We start from the raw sequence: 20,085 nt of genomic DNA on the forward strand, positions 1-20,085 counted from the left end.
TGGGAATGTGATGAAAGAAATAAAAGTTGCAATAAATCATTCTCTCTACTATTATTTTGACATTTCACATTCTTAAAATAAAGTGGTGTTCCTAACTGACCTAAGACAGGACATTTTTACTAGGATTAAATGTCAGGAATTGTGAAAAACTGAGTTTAAATGTATTTGGCTAAGGTATATGTAAACTTCCGACTTCAACTGTATACATACATTTTACATACATTTGGACTTTTATATACACCAATCACATAACAATAATACATTACCGAACATAATCTCTTTAATCCCACCCCTCAGCCACTCTCAGCCAATCCCCATCTATCACCATAGACTACCCTTATTTGGTTTCCATGTGCCATATATTTTTGAATTGTGATGTTTTACATACATTTGGATTTTTTTAATCGCATAGTATTCACAGATTATGAGCAAAACCTGGTTTTGCTTTGTCATTATGGGGTATTGTGTGTAGATTGAGAATTAAAATATATATATATATATATATATATATATATATATATATATATATATATATTAGAATAAGGCTAACTTAACAATGTGGAAAAAGTCAAGGGGTCTGAATACTTTTCGAAGGCACTGTATGTTCTGCAGAAAAAAAGTCAACTGCCTGTAAAAATGTGTCTTATGCATACCATTAACTTGAATCAGTTTAACCCAGTGTTAACCAGCCCTCCATACACTAATAGACTACAACCCTGTTGTCAATACCCAATCCATTTACCGCTGTGTATCGGAACAATATGTCCTTTACATTTTTTCTATGGAGATTTATTTTTAAATGTAAAAAGATTACATGAATTATTTCAGGATTGTATAGGCCTACTCTAGTAGAGGTTTTTAATTTTAGAATCCTTTATCCTTGCCCTACATTAGATTTATTTGAGTTTTATCTTGAAGTCTATTAGTTCCGATTCACAAGTTTACTTCACCGTACACATTTCAGTAAGGCCAGATTGTCTAAATTCTACCCAAATATTGATGGTACATGTGAAGGCTCCTTGGCAGACTTGACCCAGATGTTCTGGTCCTGACCCCGTCTGGCAGACTACTGGTCCACTATTTACCTGTCTGAAGCATTTTGAGTTGCAGCCCAGTGTAGAAATATCTATTTTTGGAGTACCAAAAGACAATCCTTCCCTGATCAATAGACTGCTAGATACCATTGCCTCCCTGTTGGCCTGCGGAAGGATTTTATTGGATTGGGAATCTGTCAATCCTCCCTTAGCCTCTCTTTGGCTCAAAGATTTGATGTGATTCTTAAAATTAGAACAAATAAAGTATACCATTAGAGGGTCAACCAACATATTTTATTCCACCTGGGACGTGATGATCTCCTATTTTAAACCCCACCCCCACCCAATGAGGTTCCGGCTATACTGGCCTATAAGATCACCTAATCACCTGAAGTTGTTAAGCTATTAAGTTTTTGCTTTGTATTTAAAAAACGTTATGTTGTAAACGTTTTGTTTTCTCATATGTACCTCAATGACTTTGCCTTTATTTTTAAAATGTGTTTGAAGGCATTCTGGAGGGGTGGCTGATGGGAGGTTGAGGGGAGACAAATGGGAAACGTACAATAACTTAATCTTTCATTAACTGTGAATAAAAATATTATCTAAAAAAAAAAAAAAGGCAACGTGAGAGGAGAATTTATTGTCAAACATACTGTGTCGTCCTACTTTAAAGTGTAACCTGGAGTGAATGAGTAGAAGTCAGGTAGTTTATTGTTAAAACACAGCCGGAGCTTTAAACTAATGCATCCCTTGGAATCTAGGATTTATTATTATTATGATGATTGCACAATGTAAGGACTGAAGTCATGGCACAGTGACCCCTCACTTACTTCCACTAGCTCACCCCCTCATACCTTCACACACACTCTCTCGCATTAACACATGACCGCTTGCTCTGAGGACTAATCGAATGAGAGCGCAGCGTCTCACCAGATCTCCTTAACTCGCCTCGCTCTGCAAGAAGCTGCCAGTTACTCAGACAGGACAGTTCAGATCAGCTGGAATTGGGTGTGTTGTCAAAAGGCACGTTGTGTGAGAGAAAGTATTGCATGTTTTGACTGGTAGAGCAGTGAAAGTGATGAAGAGTGCGGTGGGTCCTGTTGTGTTTTGACAGTTGATAATACATATATTGTCGGTAAGTAGACTGTAAATGATAGTTTGTTTAGTGGCAGTGCAAACGATGTGTAGGATAAAGTTTGGTATTATAATGTGCACTTATACTTTTAAAACAATAACCTAGTTGTATTAGCTGTTTTGAATTATTATTTCTGTGGTAACTGTTATGAAAACCACTTTCTGTTGTTGCAGGTCTTCCCTTTGCCGTCTACAGGGGTTTATGATTGGTGCCTATGAGGAAGACCCTCCCACAGCTTGGCTATTGTTAAGTTCCAGGTTCTGTGTGAGACGACCAACCTCAGACCACCATTCACCAGCCAGCCCAACCACTGACAAGGTAAGACCTGCTTCAAACCTATCAGTTGGCTCTCTTTCCACTCTTTCCATTCCGTGTCTTGTCTATGTTCCCCTCCCTCACTCTCTTTTCCCTCATTCCCTCTTCAATGCCTATTAGTTATTTAACTATCAGTATTCTCCCTGTCCTGTAAATGCATGAGTCGGGGTCACAATAGGACGTTATCCTCACATTAGTGAGGTGATGTAAACGGCATACTGTAGGCATGCCCCACTATAATGCCTGTCTGCTCGCTGAGTTAGTGAGAGACTGTGAAGACCTCAGACACTGTGATCTCTGTCAGCTGCACTGTGAGGTGAGTTTCTCATTGTGTGTTAGGGCGCTGATTAACTGTTGTGATGTTAAGGAGTTAGGTCAGTCTGCCCTGGCTCACACTCACTGTGGTATGTGTCAATAGACCACCAACCGTCAGTGTGTTGGAACCTTGAGGACTAATGCTCATTTGATTAGCACTTTTATCAGCACCGACTGTGTTTCTATGGCAGACGGACCTACTGTAGAGAGGATTTACCATGTGGTTTCAATGTTAAACTTTTAGCACTTACTGAGACGCTCTGAAAGGGAAGAGTAACCAAGTGGAAAATGAATAGATGTGAATTATATTTGGTTATAGGGCGGTGTGAAATGTTCCCGTCAAAGCACCTACTGTATGCATTGCGTGTATCTAGCTCTTCATGCTTCCCCTCTCTCCCTCACTATAGCATTTTTATCCTTCAACTTTGGTGTCTGGGAGGAGACCTATAGGTGAGTGTCCACTAACACCGTCCTCATCCACCCGGGCTGCGCCACCCACGGCCAACCCCACCTCCATTCCCAGCCCCTCACCTCGCGGCATCATGGGGGACGTAGTCCAGATGCACTTCTCCACGCCGGACTATGTGATCTTTGCCCTGCTGCTGGTGGCGTCCACGTGCATCGGCCTGTTCTACGCCCTGTCCGGCGGGCGCCAGCGCACCACGCAGGAGTTCCTATTGGCCGACCGTTCGATGAGCTGCCTGCCCGTGTCGCTCTCGCTGCTCGCCACCTTCCAGTCGGCCGTGGCCATCCTGGGAGTGCCCTCGGAGATCTACACCTACGGAACGCAGTACTGGTTCCTGGGAGTCTCCTATTTCCTGGGTCTGCTTATCCCCGCCCACGTCTTCATACCTGTCTTCTACAGGCTCCGCCTCACCAGCGCTTATGAGGTGAGCTCTAAACCCTAACCTTACCTGGAGAGGGAACAGTGTCTGTGAATGAGGAGTTTGTGCAGCTGTGTCTCTCTCTGTGCCTCTGTCTTGCTAGAACCCTGGCAAGGGAGGCTAGTTGAATGCAAAAACATTCTCAGCATGTCTGCTTTTTCATTTTGACAATAGCTAACCAGAGTAGCTGAACCAGAGTATCTCTCTCCATTGAGCATCGATGTACAGCAGACGAGACAGTGCTGCTGACAACTAAGGACTGTGCCCTGGTCCTTAGAATCTCCACTTCTATTGCGCTCGGAATAGACAGTCACCGACGACTAAGGGTTTATGATCAGTCTCTCTTTCCTCCTTCCCTCTTTCTCTCCCCCACATTCTGTCTTTTCTTCGTTGTGTAGTATTTGGAGCTGCGCTTCAATAAGACGGTTCGCATCATGGGCACCGTGACCTTTATCTTTCAGATGGTGAGTGTATTTCTGTGTCCTCCAGACTGTTGTAGTTATGTCTGTGTGCTCCTGGTGTGTTCCAACGTTACTAATATCCTGGACATGCTGTGCTCTGCAGAACAGGGACATTCTGTACCAGTAGGTCTCGCCCTTTTCCTGTCAAGTTTCACCACTTGATGTGTAATTGATATGTATTTTAATCAACCACCTATAGCTCCAACTCAGTTTGCTTCCCTCTGAATTTGGACCGTTGTTTGACTGTCTCTGCAGGTGATCTATATGGGAGTGGTCCTCTATGCACCAGCACTCGCACTCAATGCAGGTAAAGGGATCTGTCACGTGTATTTCCTATATAAAGTGGTGGAATAATACTAGTTTCACTGAGTACGATCGGTGAGAGCTTTAGTACCTGTTCTGGCTGTATAGAGGATGAATGACTGGTTTGGTGTAAATGTGATCTATGGTGGTGTTCTGTTGGTACTATCCACCTGCAGTGACTGGATTTGACCTCTGGGGGGCAGTGCTGGCCATGGGACTGGTTTGCACCCTGTACACAACATTAGTGAGTGTCTCTTTTCGTCAGTCAGTTTTCAATTTCGCCACCCGTTTCCCTACAGCTCAGAATGCTATTATTATATGCAGCTGGATACACAGTATGTATATCTTGTCTTGTGTGTCAGGGGGGGCTGAAGGCAGTCATCTGGACAGACGTGTTCCAGACCATTGTGATGTTTGCTGGCCAACTCGCGGTCATCATAGTGGGGGCCCACCAGGCAGGAGGCATGGGACAGGTGTGGAGGAAAGCCATCAACGGTAGCCGCATCGCAAGTCTGGAGTGAGTCTTTTCCTTAGTTGACCTAATGAGGCTTAAAACGGTCCCTGGACCAGTTACAGAGGATTTTAATAGTGGGCTACGGCTCTGTGTGTAGTGTTGTAACCCTCCTCTCCTTTGACCTGTGTCCCGTGCAGCCTGAACCCTGACCCGACGGAGAGGCACACGTTCTGGACGCTGGGGGTGGGCGGGGTGTTCCTCATGCTGGCGCTGTACGGGGTCAACCAGGCCCAGGTCCAGAGGTACCTCAGCTCCCGCACTGAGAGGGAGGCGGTCATGTAAGCATTAACACTAACACCTGGTTGAACTGGATTCAAATGAATGAAATGTTAAAAAATGAAAAATTGCTTGGACACAATGGTAATATTATACGCTGTGGTGTGTCACCAGGTCGTGCTACGTGGTGTTTCCCTGCCAGCAGGTGGTGTTGTGTCTGGGCTGTCTGATGGGCCTGGTGATGTTTGCTCGCTACGGTGAGGATAGCCCACTCGATAAGGGTTACGTCAAAACCAACGACCAGGCAAGTAGGACTAGCTACCTCCATAACAACACACGTAGTGGTCCCTCACTGGCATCCTGATGTGACTGTTTGGCTGTGGTTCTGTTAGGGCAGCACGATATGGGCATTGTTATAATTGTTTTACCAAAGATCGCTATTTTTCGTGAGATATTGATGGAAACACTTGGGTGAACTGTTGAAATCATAGAAGTAGAATGACTTGTAATAAGAAGCAAAGTGGAAAGCGGCATCGTTCTTGTTTGGAACAATCTGTTGACTGCATTTGATCTACAGTAACAGAACCGCATGCAGACTGAAAGTGAATCTAACAGCGAGATTGAGGAACTGCGCTGCTTGAGTGACAGGGTGCGGGACTTGGTGTGTACGGGAAGCAGCCGCAAGAGGAGAAGAAAACGGATGTTACACGTTTCAAAATATTGCATGCAATATGGATCTCTTGTGATATGAATAATGCACATATCAGTATTGTGATTTCAATGTGAATCTGATTCATTTTGAAGCCCTAGTTAATGTATCTCTCTCCAGATCATAGCCAAAGAAAGGCTTTTGTAAAGATGTTTGAGTTGAGGCCATTGTTTTGTTAAGTTCTCCTATAAATGTCATTTGTCAGCCATTTTGGCTCTGTTGATCCAGTCTAAATACCAGTTTCTTCCTGTCTGCAGATGGTGCTGTACTTTGTGATGGATGTGTTCAGGGACCTGCCTGGCCTACCAGGGCTGTTTGTCGCCTGCCTGTTCAGCGGAGCTCTCAGGTACTTCACTTAACTGCCGCTGCTACTGGCTCATGTGCTCGGTCTGTAGTACTAGTCAGACCCCGAGGAACTGTTTCTCTGCTACATTAATGTCATGGTGTTGTGGTACACCAGTAAAGGTTGTATTATGATACCGTTATGAACACATTACACCACCCTATTTAGTCCCATGACTTCACTCATTCAGCTTCCCTCCCTCTTGTGCTGCAGTACCATCTCATCAGCGTTTAACTCCCTAGCGACGGTAACCATGGAGGACCTAATCAGGCCTTACTGCCCGGCCATGACGGAGGCCAAAGCCACGCTGCTCTCAAAGGGCCTGGGTGAGCTGCTGTTCTCTGAGTGGCCACACGCTGCCAGTGTTTATGAACAGTGGCAGGCAGTGTTCATATTTGATCAAGCTTTTTGTTAGGTTATTGCTGGAGTGTAGAGTCCACAAACCAATTTTGACTTCTCTGTCCAAATACTGTGGAGGCGGGGCGGGGCGGGCGGGTGCGGTGCGTGTGTGAGGGTGAGGGGGGGGGGGGGGGGGGGGGTATATCAAATATTTATTTTTCTGGTAGAGTACACTGTATCAGGATTGTACTACTATTGTCCTGACCTGTTTTTCCCTTACTCTTTTCTTCTCCCAGCGTTTGCCTACGGGCTGGTGTGTCTGGCCATGGCCTACACGGCATCTCACATGGGCTCAGTGCTGCAGGTGACTGACCCATTTCCCCTGCTGTCTTTGCTTTAGTTAATGGTTAATCCTCTACCCAGCTGAATTACATCCAACAACGTTGCACTCACCCCCCCCCAGAGGATCACCTACTACTATCTTAGACAGAGGCTTCATATTATATAAGAGTTAATAAAAGATGATAAACCTCTTTTTGGCTCTTTCCTCCAGGCAGCATTGAGTATCTTTGGGATGGTGGGTGGTCCTCTCCTCGGCCTCTTCTGTCTGGGAATGTTCTTCCCCTGGGCCAACTCCACTGTAAGTCAAAATACTGCCTTGGTAACACGGGTCAAGTTGGCTGGACATATGGGTTTCTTCACTGTACAGTAAAATATACCGTAAGATTGGGATCACTTCTTTTCATATCTGTGGTGAATTAGCGAGATCTTTCTGATTTGGTATCTAACGCTTCCTTCCTCTCTGTCCACAGGGTGCGATAGTAGGATTGGTGGCAGGCCTGGTTATGGCGTTCTGGATTGGCATTGGTAATTTTGTGTCCCGTATGGCGGTGCCCACTACTCTGCCCCCCATCATCAACGGCACCGCTATGCCCCTCCCCGGCAACATGACCACCCTGATTACCTTGATCACCGCCAAACCAAAGTACAGTGACTTCTTGTCCTCGTTAAATTGATAGCATTGGAACCAGAACAGCAGTATCAAACATAAAGCGCTTGAATTGCATCCCTCCAAAAATATTAGAATTGTTTTAAGGATGACTGCATAAGCATGATGAAATGAATCTGACCAAGTACCTGTGTTTCTCTCTCCAGGCCTACGGGTGTGCAGGCTCTGTACAATCTGTCCTATTTGTGGTACAGTGCCCACAACTCTACCACTGTGGTGATAGTGGGACTAATAGTCAGCCTGTTGACCGGTCCTATGAAGGAGAAGGACCTGATCCCAGGGACGGTGTACCCTGTCCTGGGCAACCTGCTCTTCTTCCTGCCTGAATACTACAGGGAGATACTCTGCTGTGTCACCCCACTGCCACACAAGGTAGGCTGCAGGCCTCCGAGATGGAGGATACCACCTATGAACCAGTGAAAACAACACACCAGCCGTAACATTGTTAGAGTAGTAATTGTGAATGCCCTTTACAGTTATTGTGATAGCCGCTCGCTGTTTCTTTTCTTCATCTTTTTAAATGTAATTCAGCCCAAAGCTATCGACACGCATCCTTACCAGATGGCTCGGAAGGAGAGCAATGGAGTGTCCCATCCCAAAGAGCAGGAGAAGACTGAGGACACGGAGAGAGAGAAGGATGAGGACGAGGAGACAGCAACCCCTCAGCCTTCCTGCCGACTGGCTCACACGTTGCAGGAGACGGCCTTGTAGACCCCCCTCCCCAACACACACACAGCCCCCAGCCAAGCCCCAGCACTTTCACAAGCCCCCCACTGCTCAGCTTTCTCTGCCCCAGGGGAGAAGATCTACATAGGACCGGAGGGCAACGGAGACCCAGGGTTCCTGGATATGACTTCCATCAAGCACCACAGGGTCAATGTGAAGGAACAGGGAGTTTCACCTCTGACCCTTACTTCCTGGAGAAACTGATACACCACAAATCTCTGGTGGTTAAGAGAGTCAGAGCCAGAGTCCTTTGCTAGATTGAAGAATAGTGCAATTAAACGTGGTTAGTGGATGGGGGTCCAGGGGTATCTTGAATCATTGGTACCTCATTAACGATGGCACTGGTCAGTTGTCCTGATCTGAAGTAACTGGAAATCACTAGTTATGAAACTGGAGTTTTGAGAAGAGCCAAAATGTCTGAATCGAGGTGGATTACTGGATGGAGAAATACTAACGCAACACAAGTGGCAATCATGCTCAGAGCTGAGGAGAAGTCTCGTCATTGTTGGACTGAACCAAAGCCTGGGCTGTGATTGTGTCACTCTGTGATTTTGTCCAATTATGATTGAAGGATTGTGGCCGTACACGCGCACAATGAGTTGTTCCAATGACTGTGAAAATGGACCCAAGTCTTTCTGTTTATCGAAGCGAATCGGGTAGAGACCAGGCAGTGAAGAGCGAGGTACTTCAGATTAGAGGTCGGCTGATTATGCTTTTTCAACGGCGATACCGATTATTGGAGGACCCAAAAAAGCCGATACCGATTAATCGGACGTTTTTTTGTGTGTGTGTGTAATAATGACAATTACAACAATACTGAATGAACACTTATTTTAACTTAATATAATACATCAATAAAATCAATTTAGCCTCAAATAAATTATGAAACATGTTCAATTTGGTTTAAATAATACAAAAACAAAGTGTTGGAGAAGAAAGTAAAAGTGTATATGTACCGTGTAAGAAAGCTAACGTTTAAGTTCCTTGCTGAGAACATATGAAAGCTGGTGGTTCCTTTTAACATGAGTCTTCAATATTCACAGGTAAGAAGTTTTAGGTTGTAGTTATTATAGGACTTTCTCTCTCTATACGATTTGTGTGTCATATACCTTTGACTATTGGATGTTCATATAGGCACTTTAGTATTGCCAGTGTAACAGTATAGCTTCCCTCCCTCTCCTCGCTCCTACCTGGGCTCGAACCAGGAACACATCGATAACAGCCACCCTCGAAGCATCGTTACCCATGCAGAGCAAGGGGAACAACTACTCCATGTCTCAGAGCGAGTGACGTTTGAAACACTATTAGAGTGCACCCGGCTAACTAGCTAGCCATTTCACATCGGTTACACCAGCCTAATCTCGGGAGTTGATAGGCTTGACGTCATAAACAGCGCAATGCTTGAAGCATTGCGAAGAGCTGCTGGCAAAACGCACGAAAGTGCTGTTTGAATGAATGCTTACGAGCCTGCTGGTGCCTACCATCTCTGTCAGACTGCTCTATCAAATTATAGACTTAATTATAACATAATAACACACAGAAACACGAGCCTTAGGTCATTAATATGGTCGAATCCGGAAACTATCATCTCGAAAACAAAACGTTTATTCTTTCAGTGAAATACGGAACCGTTCCGTATTTTATCTAACGGGTGGCATCCATAAGTCTAAATATTTCTGTTACATTGTACAACCTTCAATGTTATGTCATAATTATGTACAATTCTGGCAAATTAGTTCGCAACGAGCCAGGCGGCCCAAACTGCTGCATATACCCTGACTCTGTTGCAAGAGAAGTGACACAATTTTCCTAGTTAAAATAAATTAATGTTAGCAGGCAATATTAACTAAATATGCAGGTTTAGATATATATACTTGTGTATTGATCTTAAGAAAGGCATTGATGTTTATGGTTAGGTACACGGAGCAACGACAGTCCTTTTTCGCGAATGCGCAACGCAGGACAGGCTAGATAAACTAGTAATATCATCAACCATGTCAGTCAGAGCTGGTCTAGTCTGCTTTGGTGTGTATTGTTCATAACTGAGATTCCAGTTTATTTTATTATTATTATAATGATTATTACTATGATCACTCATTTATTCTAACCTTAAGAGAATTTATTCACTTATTTTGTGAAACATAAGAAATAGTCTTACCAAAATAGCTCCTAGGGCAACTGAGGACATACTGGTATAGTATGTCATTAAATAACTTAAACCCATACCATTATGGCTCTTCTCGACTATCCACTTGCTAACTATCACGTTAACTAGTGATTATGATTGCTTGATTGTTTTTTATAAGATAAGTTTAATGCTAGCTAGCAACTTATCTTGGCTTCTTACTGCATTCGCGTAACAGGCAACAGGCAATGTAAAGCAGGTGGTTAGAGCGTTGGACTAGTTAACCGTAAGGTTGCAAGATTGAATCCCCGAGCTGACAAGGTAAAAATCTGTCGTTCTGCCCCTGAACAAGGCAGTTATCCCACCGTTCCTATGCCGTCATTGAAAATAAGAATGTGTTCTTAACTGACTTGCCTAGTTAAATAAAGGTGTAAATAAATTCCAATTTTATTTTTATTTTTTTCATCTGCCAAATCGGCGTCCAAAAATACCGATGTCTGATTGTTATGAAAACTTGAAATTGGCCATTCGGATTAATCGGTTGACCTCTACTTCAGATGTTACTGTCACTGCATGTTATTTTTTATAGAGAAGATTAAGCAGGTACGTCAGATGGACTATGAATATTACAAAATATTTAAGGCACTTAAGGCATAGTGACCGTGTTCTAGGGCCTTTTCACATATGAAATATCCTAGATCGCTTTCCTGGATTGTGACAATCTACAAAATACATTTTGCTTTCTTAAGATCTGAAAATAACTGTTTCAGAATGTGATTTGCGAGACGCACATTCTGCATGACGTTAGGAAGCTAGCTTGTTTACAACGGGCGAAGAGTTTCACACGACTCGCGCTGCTGCGTCACAATACCTTGTACTCTGGTCCTGGAACTTGGACCCGCCACTCACCCAGGTCCAGGATCAGTTTGAGCAAGGGTTCATTTGCATTTCACATGTTTTATAGCTCGGATCAGGTACCAAATGCTCTAGGATACGGATCATACAGAAATATGTGAAAGCGCCCTTAATCGATAGCTTTGGTTTCTTAAGCTCCGTACGTCTGTTTGCTTTACATGGCCTTTGTTTAACGTTTGCCTTTCAAGCTGCTATAGTAAATGAATACATACTAAGATAAGAGCGAGTTAAGTGCAGCATACAGATCTATAGAGCACAAGCGATCACCCTCATTTGCCATTAACTGGGATCACGTTTTTAGAGAGCGAAAGGTCATTGAGTCTGCTCTACTTACTTCATTGAGACAACCAGACAAACTGTTGGTTAGCTAGTGACATTATTGAATGTAGAATACCATGTCCTCTCAATCCATCCACACTGTAGATCCCATAGTTGTCATGAAGTGCCTCATTAGTAGTCTGTGTTAAACGTAGTTCTAGTAATTTGACAACTGATCAGTGTGTAATCAGGATTGTGAAGTAGACTTCTACTGTATCGCACAACTATAATGATTCTCCATGTGTGTCTTGGATGTTTAACTTTACGTACATGACTTTTGGCTCGTCCACTGCTCTAACAGAGGATATTTACAGTGAAGGGAACATTACTTGATTAAACTGAAACTGCAGCCATTTTGATGGCACAACAGAGTACAGTACTCACAAATAATTTTAAAACAAAAAAAAGTACAATGTTTTGTAACGTGTTTTAAGAGCTTTGTACGTGGCCATTTTTATCTAATGATTTAAATGTTTTGCCACCATGACGGTATCTGTGGTTGATTAACGTTTTAGGCCTAATGTTTTATTATTAAGTACATTGTGATTTTTAATTGGTTATTCATTCTATGAACATGAAATCTGCAGTGCAGATGTTGAATTTTAATTGTCATTTGTCAAATGTTTCAAGGTCTTTTTTGCAATTTGAAGAATTCTCGTGGTTTTCTCTGTTCAAAATCTTCATTTTGTGCTCCTTCTATGCACTGGAATCTACCCTAACCATAATGCATAATTAAAATCAGGGTAATGGGGTAGTATTCTGTTGTGATTGTCTGGCTTATGTGGTGAGCCTGGGACTCCATATGCCCGGTTTGTCCCTCAAACAGGGGAACTACTTGTTTGTGTCTGTAGTTGGAGACTCCAGTGACATGCCTGTCCCTTACTATGGTTTGGGTTGATATTGTTGACATAGTGACTCATTCAGCCTATATCGATTTGCTTGATACTTGCTTCCTAAGAGCGTTTTACATAAACATTCTGTAGAGATATTTTCTACCTGCCTTTGTACCTTACGGGGAATAGAGACTCTGGCTAGGGATGGGCAGTACTTTATATACCCATATTGTGGGGCCAGATTTTATGACACTACTGACTCAAAGTCATGCTATTAAGCTTTTGACACCAGTGTTGTCAATGATACACAGGTACATTTAGCATGGGCTCCTATGGTTATATTACAGTCAATGGACCGACAAGCCCTTTGTAAATCCAGAATGTTGTTCATTCATCCCCACTGAGAAATACCTCTTCCCATTCAAAGCTTATAGAAAATTATGTCATCATTTCATGTTTTGATATATATATATTTTTTTTCTTACCAAAAGAGAGAATATATGAATGATATATAATTACATTGACTTCATTTCCATTTGTAGCAAATGTAACTATGTTGTGGACCATAAAATGTTTAGTGAATGGAGGACAGAAGTGGTCATATAGTATCTAGAGGTACCTGTAGTTCTATTTCTCAGTGTTAGCACAACAAAGCAACCTGACATGTTCTGTGTTGGTGCAACGTGAGTTTGTTAGGGTTATCCCTTCTTCCTGTAACATTCACAAACAATCAAAACATTTCTATGGCTCCTCGGGGTCTTTTTATGGATGTCCTGTGACTGACAACGTTGATATTTTGTTGATTTATGTTGATGTATGAAGAGAATCTATTTAATGATCTGATAAAATGGGACAGCATTGATTCCTCTTTATACTTTAAGTTACTTGAAATGTGTATCTGTTATGCTACCCTTTAAATTTAGTGAAGCCCACCTCATTCCCGGATTTCACGGATGCTGATTGGCTCATCCTACGAGCACACTACACAGGGGCAGCTGTGATAGGTTGGAGTAGAGCTCCATTCGTTCACCGAGCAGAATGTCGTCTGGGTCCTGTTCATTAAGTCAAAATGGGAGTGAACGTTTTCAAGAAGAGAACTGAGCTTCCCTATTGGAAAAGCGGTACCTTTTCCGTTTGCTAATAGTTTCTCTATTTTGGACACTACCGAACATGAAATTAGTCTTCAATAGAGGCTAATTCTGTGTCTGACCACTCTAGTGGTCATTATTTCCCAACATTGGCATGTATTTGTCGTCTCAAGATGAAATGTTTAAGTGAATGAATTGTAGTGGTAAGATCTGTCGTTGTTGCTCTGTTTTTGAAAATAAAATGTTTGATTGGATGATTGAAGAAGTTTCTAGTACATCAATTTGACAGAGCACTCGCAGAGTGTGTTTAATCAGCCTTCATTTTGAGCGAAAGAGAGTGAGGGCCTTCCTCTTGTGTTTATGCCTTCCTCATCCTGAGGGAGGGCTGTTATCATTGCAGTATCCTGTAGCCTTCATTCCCCCTGCTTCTTTCAGCTCCTTTCTCTCTCTCTCTGGAGGGTCACTCTGACTCTGGGTCACTGGGTCATGTGCCACTTCTGTGGCGTCTCTCTCCCCGTGATGTTGGAACACTATTATCCCAGCTTTGTGCCAATGACCACAAACCATCTGTTTCCACCACACCAGGCCCCTCATTCAGCCCCACTGCAGTCCCTCCTTCTGGTGATATGCTAATTCAAGTGGTAGACTCAGAGGGAACTCTATCTGTTGCCAAGTATGGTTGCCTCTGACTGAAACCTCAATAGTTGAAGTCAGTAGCCTTGTATGAGCCTTGGCTTGTTCGAGCCAGAACGGTTCATAGGAGCAGGTGAGGCACCGGGTCCCTTTGGTATGAGTCAGCCATACAAGTACACCACCTGGACAGGACAGTAGTCTATCGCAGGGCCTTACCCCCAATATAGGTTCTTAATGCTGAGTGCCAAGCAGAGACGCACCGGGGTCCCTTTTAGTGTGAGTCAGCCGGGGATTGAACTCCCAAACTCAGGACAGACACTCAAATCACAAGGCCACTGAGTTGGTAAATAGACTTGGATTGTACACATTTTAAGCAGGAAGGAAGCTAGACAGAAGGGGATGTTGTGTGTATTAGGAACCTCTGTTACCTCTTGGACATCTCCCTGGATCAAGCCATCAACCTGTCTTGTATGTTAAATACGCTCTATTTTTCTCATGGACCAAGTTGTTGAGTTGTGCCGTACTCCCTACTCCTCTTCCTCTGCTCAGTTCCAGCTAAGCCAGGCCAACGAGGGGAAACTGGACAGAAAGCTTCATAAATTTACTCAATCACTGTGTACTGGATATAATGAGCTGGAGATACAGAAACAATGTTAATTATCTCCTAACATGAAGGGAGATCAGGGTTATAGGGGTTTATTGGCACAAATATCCACATTCACACACACCTAAAGATCTATTTGCGGTTCAAGCCAAAAGGGCCGTTTTTAAATCAAGTTTGTTAGTTGATGACCCTCACTTGGTACATAAATAATACAATTGGAGAATCCATGGCCTGGCATACAGTATGGGTTTGCCATTAAAAATGAGTATGTGAGAATTCAAATGTATACACATTCATTATATTGCCCAATGCAACAGATCCTCCCTGGCCAGTCTGCTTTATCCACTGAGATCTGGACTTTAGAATAACCTTAGTACTGCCCAACGTTCCAGCATTCCAACTGTCTGTCTAGCATTCCCACGTTCTTTCACCAAAATGTCTGCCCTCTCCTTTCCCTCCGTAACCCCTGGCTTAGTAACACAGCTCTGGCAGGTCCAAATTAGCCATTAATATGAGAGAGAAGGGGGGGTTATCAGATCCCCCCCCCCTACAGATTTATGGAGCTAACCTTGAACGTTGTACCGTTTCTTGTGGACCTGAGCCCATGTTGCTCAAGGGGGAGACATAACGACGACCATGCTTCTATGGTCTCGTCCATGTTACAGCCAACAAAAGCGGTTTCTGTCTGCCTGAGTACAAATACTTGGCAACACTGTCTGTTTAGACATTAGCTGTGTGCTAGTGGAGTTGAAATTATTGTGCATTGTGTTTGTCACAAGTGTATTTCTTGGTCAATATCAGAATATGAAATATGTGTCTACCACGTCTCTCCTGACGAAATGTTGAAATTGCCTCGATTTCACAGTAGTGTAGATTTTCTAGGCGATAACTCCAGCACTTTAGATTTAAAATGATACAATGACTATGAGGTTAAAATGCAGACTGTCAGCTTTAATTTGAAGGTATTTTTTTATCCATATCGGGTGAACTGCTTAGAAATTACAGCTTTTTGTACATAGTCCCCCCCCCCATTTTAGGGGACCAAAAGTATTAGGACAAATTCACTTGTGTATTAAAGTAGTAAAAAGTTTTGTATTTGGTCCCATATTCAATCAATCAAATGTATTTATAAAGCCCTTCTTACATCAGCTGATGTCACAAAGTGCTGTACAGAAACCCAGCCTAAAACCCCAAACAGCAAGCAATGCAGGTGTAGAAGCACTTGCCTTTCATAGTACGCAATGACTACATCAAGCTTGTGAGACTACAAATTTGTTGGCATTTGCTATTCATTTTGGTTGTATTTCAGATTATTTTGCGCCCAAAATAAATGAATGGTAAATAATGTATTGTGTAATTTTGGAGTCACTTTTATTGTAAATAAGAATAGAATATGTTTCTAAACACTTCTAGATTCATTTGGATACTACCATGATTACGGATAATCCTGAATAATGAGTCAAAGTTAGACGCACAAATCTCAAACCCCTCCCAAAAAATGCTAACCTCCCCTGTTATTGTAATGGTGAGGGGTTAGCATGTCTTGGGGGTATGATGTTTGTGTGTCTAACTTATTCAGGATTATCCGTAATCATGGTAGCATCTACATGAATGTAGAAGCGTTTACAAACATTCTATTCTTATTTAAAATAAAAGTGACAAAGACAAAGTGCTGTAATTTCTAAACAAACCACCCGATATGGATGAAAATGCTATTTCAAATTCAAAGTGCTGGAGTACAGAGCCTAAACAACAAAATGTGTCACTGTCCCAATTCTTTTGGAGCTCACTGTATGTCAGATAGCTCAAACAAAGCCATAACATAAAGTTATTTACATCGTTTTAGTAATGTTTTTCTGCTGTTTGAATACATTTTCAATCTAAAGCAGTCATTATAGCACAGATCTGGACTAGTACTCAGGGCTCCACAGCTGAATGCATGGTTGCCAAATATTCTCACAACAATCCTCCCTTTCTGTTAATCTGTCCATCCTTTCACTCCCACCCCAATACAACTATACCACTAAAAATGAAACAAATCCAGGAGATCAACTTTAATTCATCTTAAAGCTAAAAACACAAAATAAGTCACTGGAACATTGCTTTGAATTAAAAAAAAAATAGGAACCACAATGGAAATAAGTCTGACTTTATTGTGCAGTCCGGGTCACTTTTTTAAAATCTTTGTGTATTTTTTTTACTGACAAACAACATTGAATGATAAATCAATCCAAACTGTGCAGCTGCCAATTGCTGAATGGAAAGAGACATCTGTTACAAAACACCAAAAAGTTGAATGACATTCGGAGATTGTCAAGCCAAGCCATCGAATCTGGATAAGCCTACAAAGTAAAGTGGGGAATTTTCTGTTTGTCGATTATTTATTGTTTGAAAATGGAAACCATGATCTTTATTTATTAATTTAATAACTAGGCAAGTCGGTTAAGAACAAATTCTTATTTTCAATGACGTCCTACCCCGGCCAAACCCTAACCCGGACGTCGATGGGCCAATTGTGTGCAGCCCTAACATTGAAGTGGCCGAAGTCGGTATGCTTTGTTTATCGGTTGTGTGGTGCATTGGCACAGGAACCTGTTGGTGGAAAGTTCATAGCATATATATTTTATATAATTATAACTATGGCATCAAACTGTTGAAAATCTGATTTCCCCCTAGCTGATCATTATCTGCAGTCAGCTCTGATCGTAGTGTAATGAAACGGGCAGGGAGAGTGAACTCATCTGTGTTAGTCGGTGAAACCTCAACCTTCTGGCCCGTAGCCCTGCATGGCATCGACTGTGCCACAAAAGCATGTTAAAATGGCAAAGTCGATATCCCCGTTTATAAACACAGTATTTATTTTTGGTCGTAATAATAATTTAGAGTTAATTCTACGAGAGGGAAGGGTGTTCAATTTATTTTACAGTACAATGGGAGGGTCATGTGAAAATATTTTTTCTTTGGGAGGGGGTGCATTTATTTTTTTCTGACACCTTGAGTTGGACCAGCCCCCCCCCACCCCCCCCCCCCAGTAAATGTAGATCTGTCCCTAACAAATATTTCGCACACTTTTCTCCAAAGTAGTGATTTATGTTTTATGCTTCTGTAATAAATAAGAAAGCGATCCTTTGATTTTGGTGTATTTGATTTCTATCTTGACATTGTTCGAGGTGTTTCTGTGTTCAGCACATACATTACATTGCCATTCGCTGCAGTTTCATAAGCATCACAGTTGGATATATTGTATTTCAACGCTCCTAGTCCTAAACGGATTGGTCCATGTCGACCTCTGGGGTAGGGGTCAGATGATTTGTGTCCTCCTCCCCTGACGCTGGCTTCTGATTGGCTGACAGCAGTGCTCCCACACTCCCACAGTACAGCAAGGAGCGCATCGGCCACTTCTGTCAGGACAGGAGATATGTTAAACTTCAGTCAGTATGATTGTAATAAGTCATACCAAATTAAAACTCTTTGTGAATGTCATATAGATAATGTAAGAAGTAGTGATGCCTGCTGTGGACATCCTACTACAGTGCTGTTACACTATAATTCATGCCTGATTTTAACTGAACATCTGGACAGATCAGGGTTATTAAGCTATGATAACCAAAGAACGAAAAAGATAAGCACCCAGGTAGTTTGATGTCACCAACCTTGACTGGGTGGAGGTATCCCCCTGCCCTGGGGGGCACTTTGAGTTCAGAGAGAGCCCCGCCCTGGTCCAGGGTCTCAGTAAGATGGGCGATGTAGTCGGTGGCCAGGACCAGGACGTCCAGCTTGGAGAGCTTGGTGTCACGGGGGACGGAGGGCAGGGCTGCCTGCAGGCTGTGGAAGGCCTGGCGGAGGTTACGTACACGGCTCCTCTCCCTGGCCGCGTTCTCTGGGGAGTGTTGGGACTTCATAGCCCTGCTGGGCTGCACACCCGTCACACACCCAGACCTCACCTGGACCACGCAGGAGGAACAGGAACACTTATGTTTCATTACATTTACGTGGTAAATGAGACTTCATTTATATGGAGATAGTAAATGAGAAAATGACATACCAGAGAGCACTATAAAATCAGTTTCCATTCCACAAGCAGTGGTGTAAAGTGCTTAAGTAAAAACACGTTAAAGTACTACTTAAAATGTTTTTGGGGGTATCTGTACTTTACTATTTATATTCATGCCAACTTTTACTTCACTACATTCATAAAGAAAATGTACTTTTTACTCCATACATTTTCCCTGACACACACAAGTACTTGTTACATTTTGACAGGAAAATGATCCAATTCACACACGAGAACATCCCTGGTCATCCTACTGCCTCTGATCTGGCGGATTCACTAAACACAAATTCTTCATTTGTAAATTATGTCTGAGTGTTGGAGTGTGCCCCTGGATATCCGTCAAACTGTCTGATTTGCCTAATTTAAGGAATTTGAAAGGATTTATACTTTTACTTTTAATACTTAAGTATATTTGAAACCAAATACTTTTAGACTTTTACTCAAGTAGTATTTTACTGGGTGACTTTTACTTGAATCATTTTCTATTAAGGTATCTTTACTTTTACTAAAGTATGACAATTGAATACTTTTTCCACCACTGACCACAAGATCTGACATGTGTGAAGTTGAATCTGCAAATACCGAACATGAAGGGTCTAAATATTGTCCAGATATTAACAATTAAGGAGTTCAGTAATTCAGAAAGAATTCACAATTTAATTTCGTAGAGCTACTTAACATAAACCAAATCTGAGAGGAACTTCCAAATATTGAATTACTTTCTAGCTATAACCCTGAGGGGCGGATCTACTGTATTCTCTCCAGGTTCTGTAGAGATTTAACTCACCCACTTCTTAGGATCCCTACGTGGCTGCGGTGCCCTCAAGACTGTCCACCGAACTGAAGAGCAACCAGCTCCAGCCACCCTACTGAAAACCGAGACCCAAAGCTCGCCTGCTTTCTGACCGCCGCTCCCCAGCCCCTCTAACAGTCTCCAGTCACAGCTTCTCCACTGCGCATCGTGGTCCTATGTCCTCCCTCCCCTCGCCTTATCTGGTGAGGTCATGTGGGGATCTCAAGCGGCCCTTATCTCCCCCACCCACACCTCCCCCGGGTGTGCTCTGCCAAGGGGAGCAGCCTCAGAGTAATGGGGTGTCCCAGGGCAGGACGCAGGGCTTGGGAAACACCAGGGTCTGGCAGCAGCTGGAGGAACCTCTGGTCTCCCTGCCATAATAGACAACTAGGAGGATGGTACTGCACTTGGTACCATCA

The 20,085-nt window shown here is 42.8% G+C and overlaps 2 protein-coding genes across 6 annotated transcripts in view; one reads left to right on the plus strand and one right to left on the minus strand.

Moving 5' to 3' along the window:
- Positions 1-13,847, plus strand: part of LOC106607858 (sodium-dependent multivitamin transporter) — a 41,561-nt gene extending 27,714 nt beyond the window's left edge. For all 4 annotated transcript variants that reach the window (XM_082976915.1, XM_014205296.3, XM_082976916.1 and 1 more), the window contains 15 exons: positions 2,343-2,487; positions 3,207-3,689; positions 4,082-4,147; positions 4,400-4,451; positions 4,624-4,691; positions 4,810-4,964; positions 5,099-5,239; positions 5,352-5,481; positions 6,144-6,232; positions 6,443-6,555; positions 6,865-6,932; positions 7,122-7,208; positions 7,381-7,553; positions 7,724-7,949; positions 8,109-13,847. In XM_082976915.1, the coding sequence (XP_082833041.1) occupies positions 2,371-2,487; positions 3,207-3,689; positions 4,082-4,147; positions 4,400-4,451; positions 4,624-4,691; positions 4,810-4,964; positions 5,099-5,239; positions 5,352-5,481; positions 6,144-6,232; positions 6,443-6,555; positions 6,865-6,932; positions 7,122-7,208; positions 7,381-7,553; positions 7,724-7,949; positions 8,109-8,288 (2,148 nt within the window). In that variant the 5' untranslated portion in view covers positions 2,343-2,370 and the 3' untranslated portion in view covers positions 8,289-13,847. The remainder of the gene's footprint in view (positions 1-2,342; positions 2,488-3,206; positions 3,690-4,081; positions 4,148-4,399; positions 4,452-4,623; positions 4,692-4,809; positions 4,965-5,098; positions 5,240-5,351; positions 5,482-6,143; positions 6,233-6,442; positions 6,556-6,864; positions 6,933-7,121; positions 7,209-7,380; positions 7,554-7,723; positions 7,950-8,108) is intronic.
- Positions 13,848-16,952: 3,105 nt separating this feature from the next.
- Positions 16,953-19,914, minus strand: LOC106607861 (transcription factor 23). Of its 2 annotated transcripts, none has more exons than XM_014205305.3 (3): positions 19,665-19,914; positions 18,473-18,763; positions 16,953-18,220 (listed from the first exon to the last, which is right to left on the minus strand). In XM_014205305.3, the coding sequence occupies exons 2-3, from the start codon at positions 18,719-18,721 to the stop codon at positions 18,083-18,085; spliced, it is 387 nt and encodes a 128-aa protein (XP_014060780.1). In that variant the 5' UTR covers positions 18,722-18,763; positions 19,665-19,914; the 3' UTR covers positions 16,953-18,082. The 2 variants fall into 2 exon arrangements, with proteins under 2 accessions (XP_014060780.1, XP_014060779.1); XM_014205304.3 differs by having other exon boundaries at positions 19,661-19,914.
- Between the last annotated feature and the right edge of the window lie 171 nt (positions 19,915-20,085).

Source organism: Salmo salar, chromosome 06 (genome assembly GCF_965601325.2).
Source record: "Salmo salar chromosome 06, fSalSal1, whole genome shotgun sequence".
Lineage (NCBI taxonomy): Eukaryota > Metazoa > Chordata > Actinopteri > Salmoniformes > Salmonidae > Salmo > Salmo salar.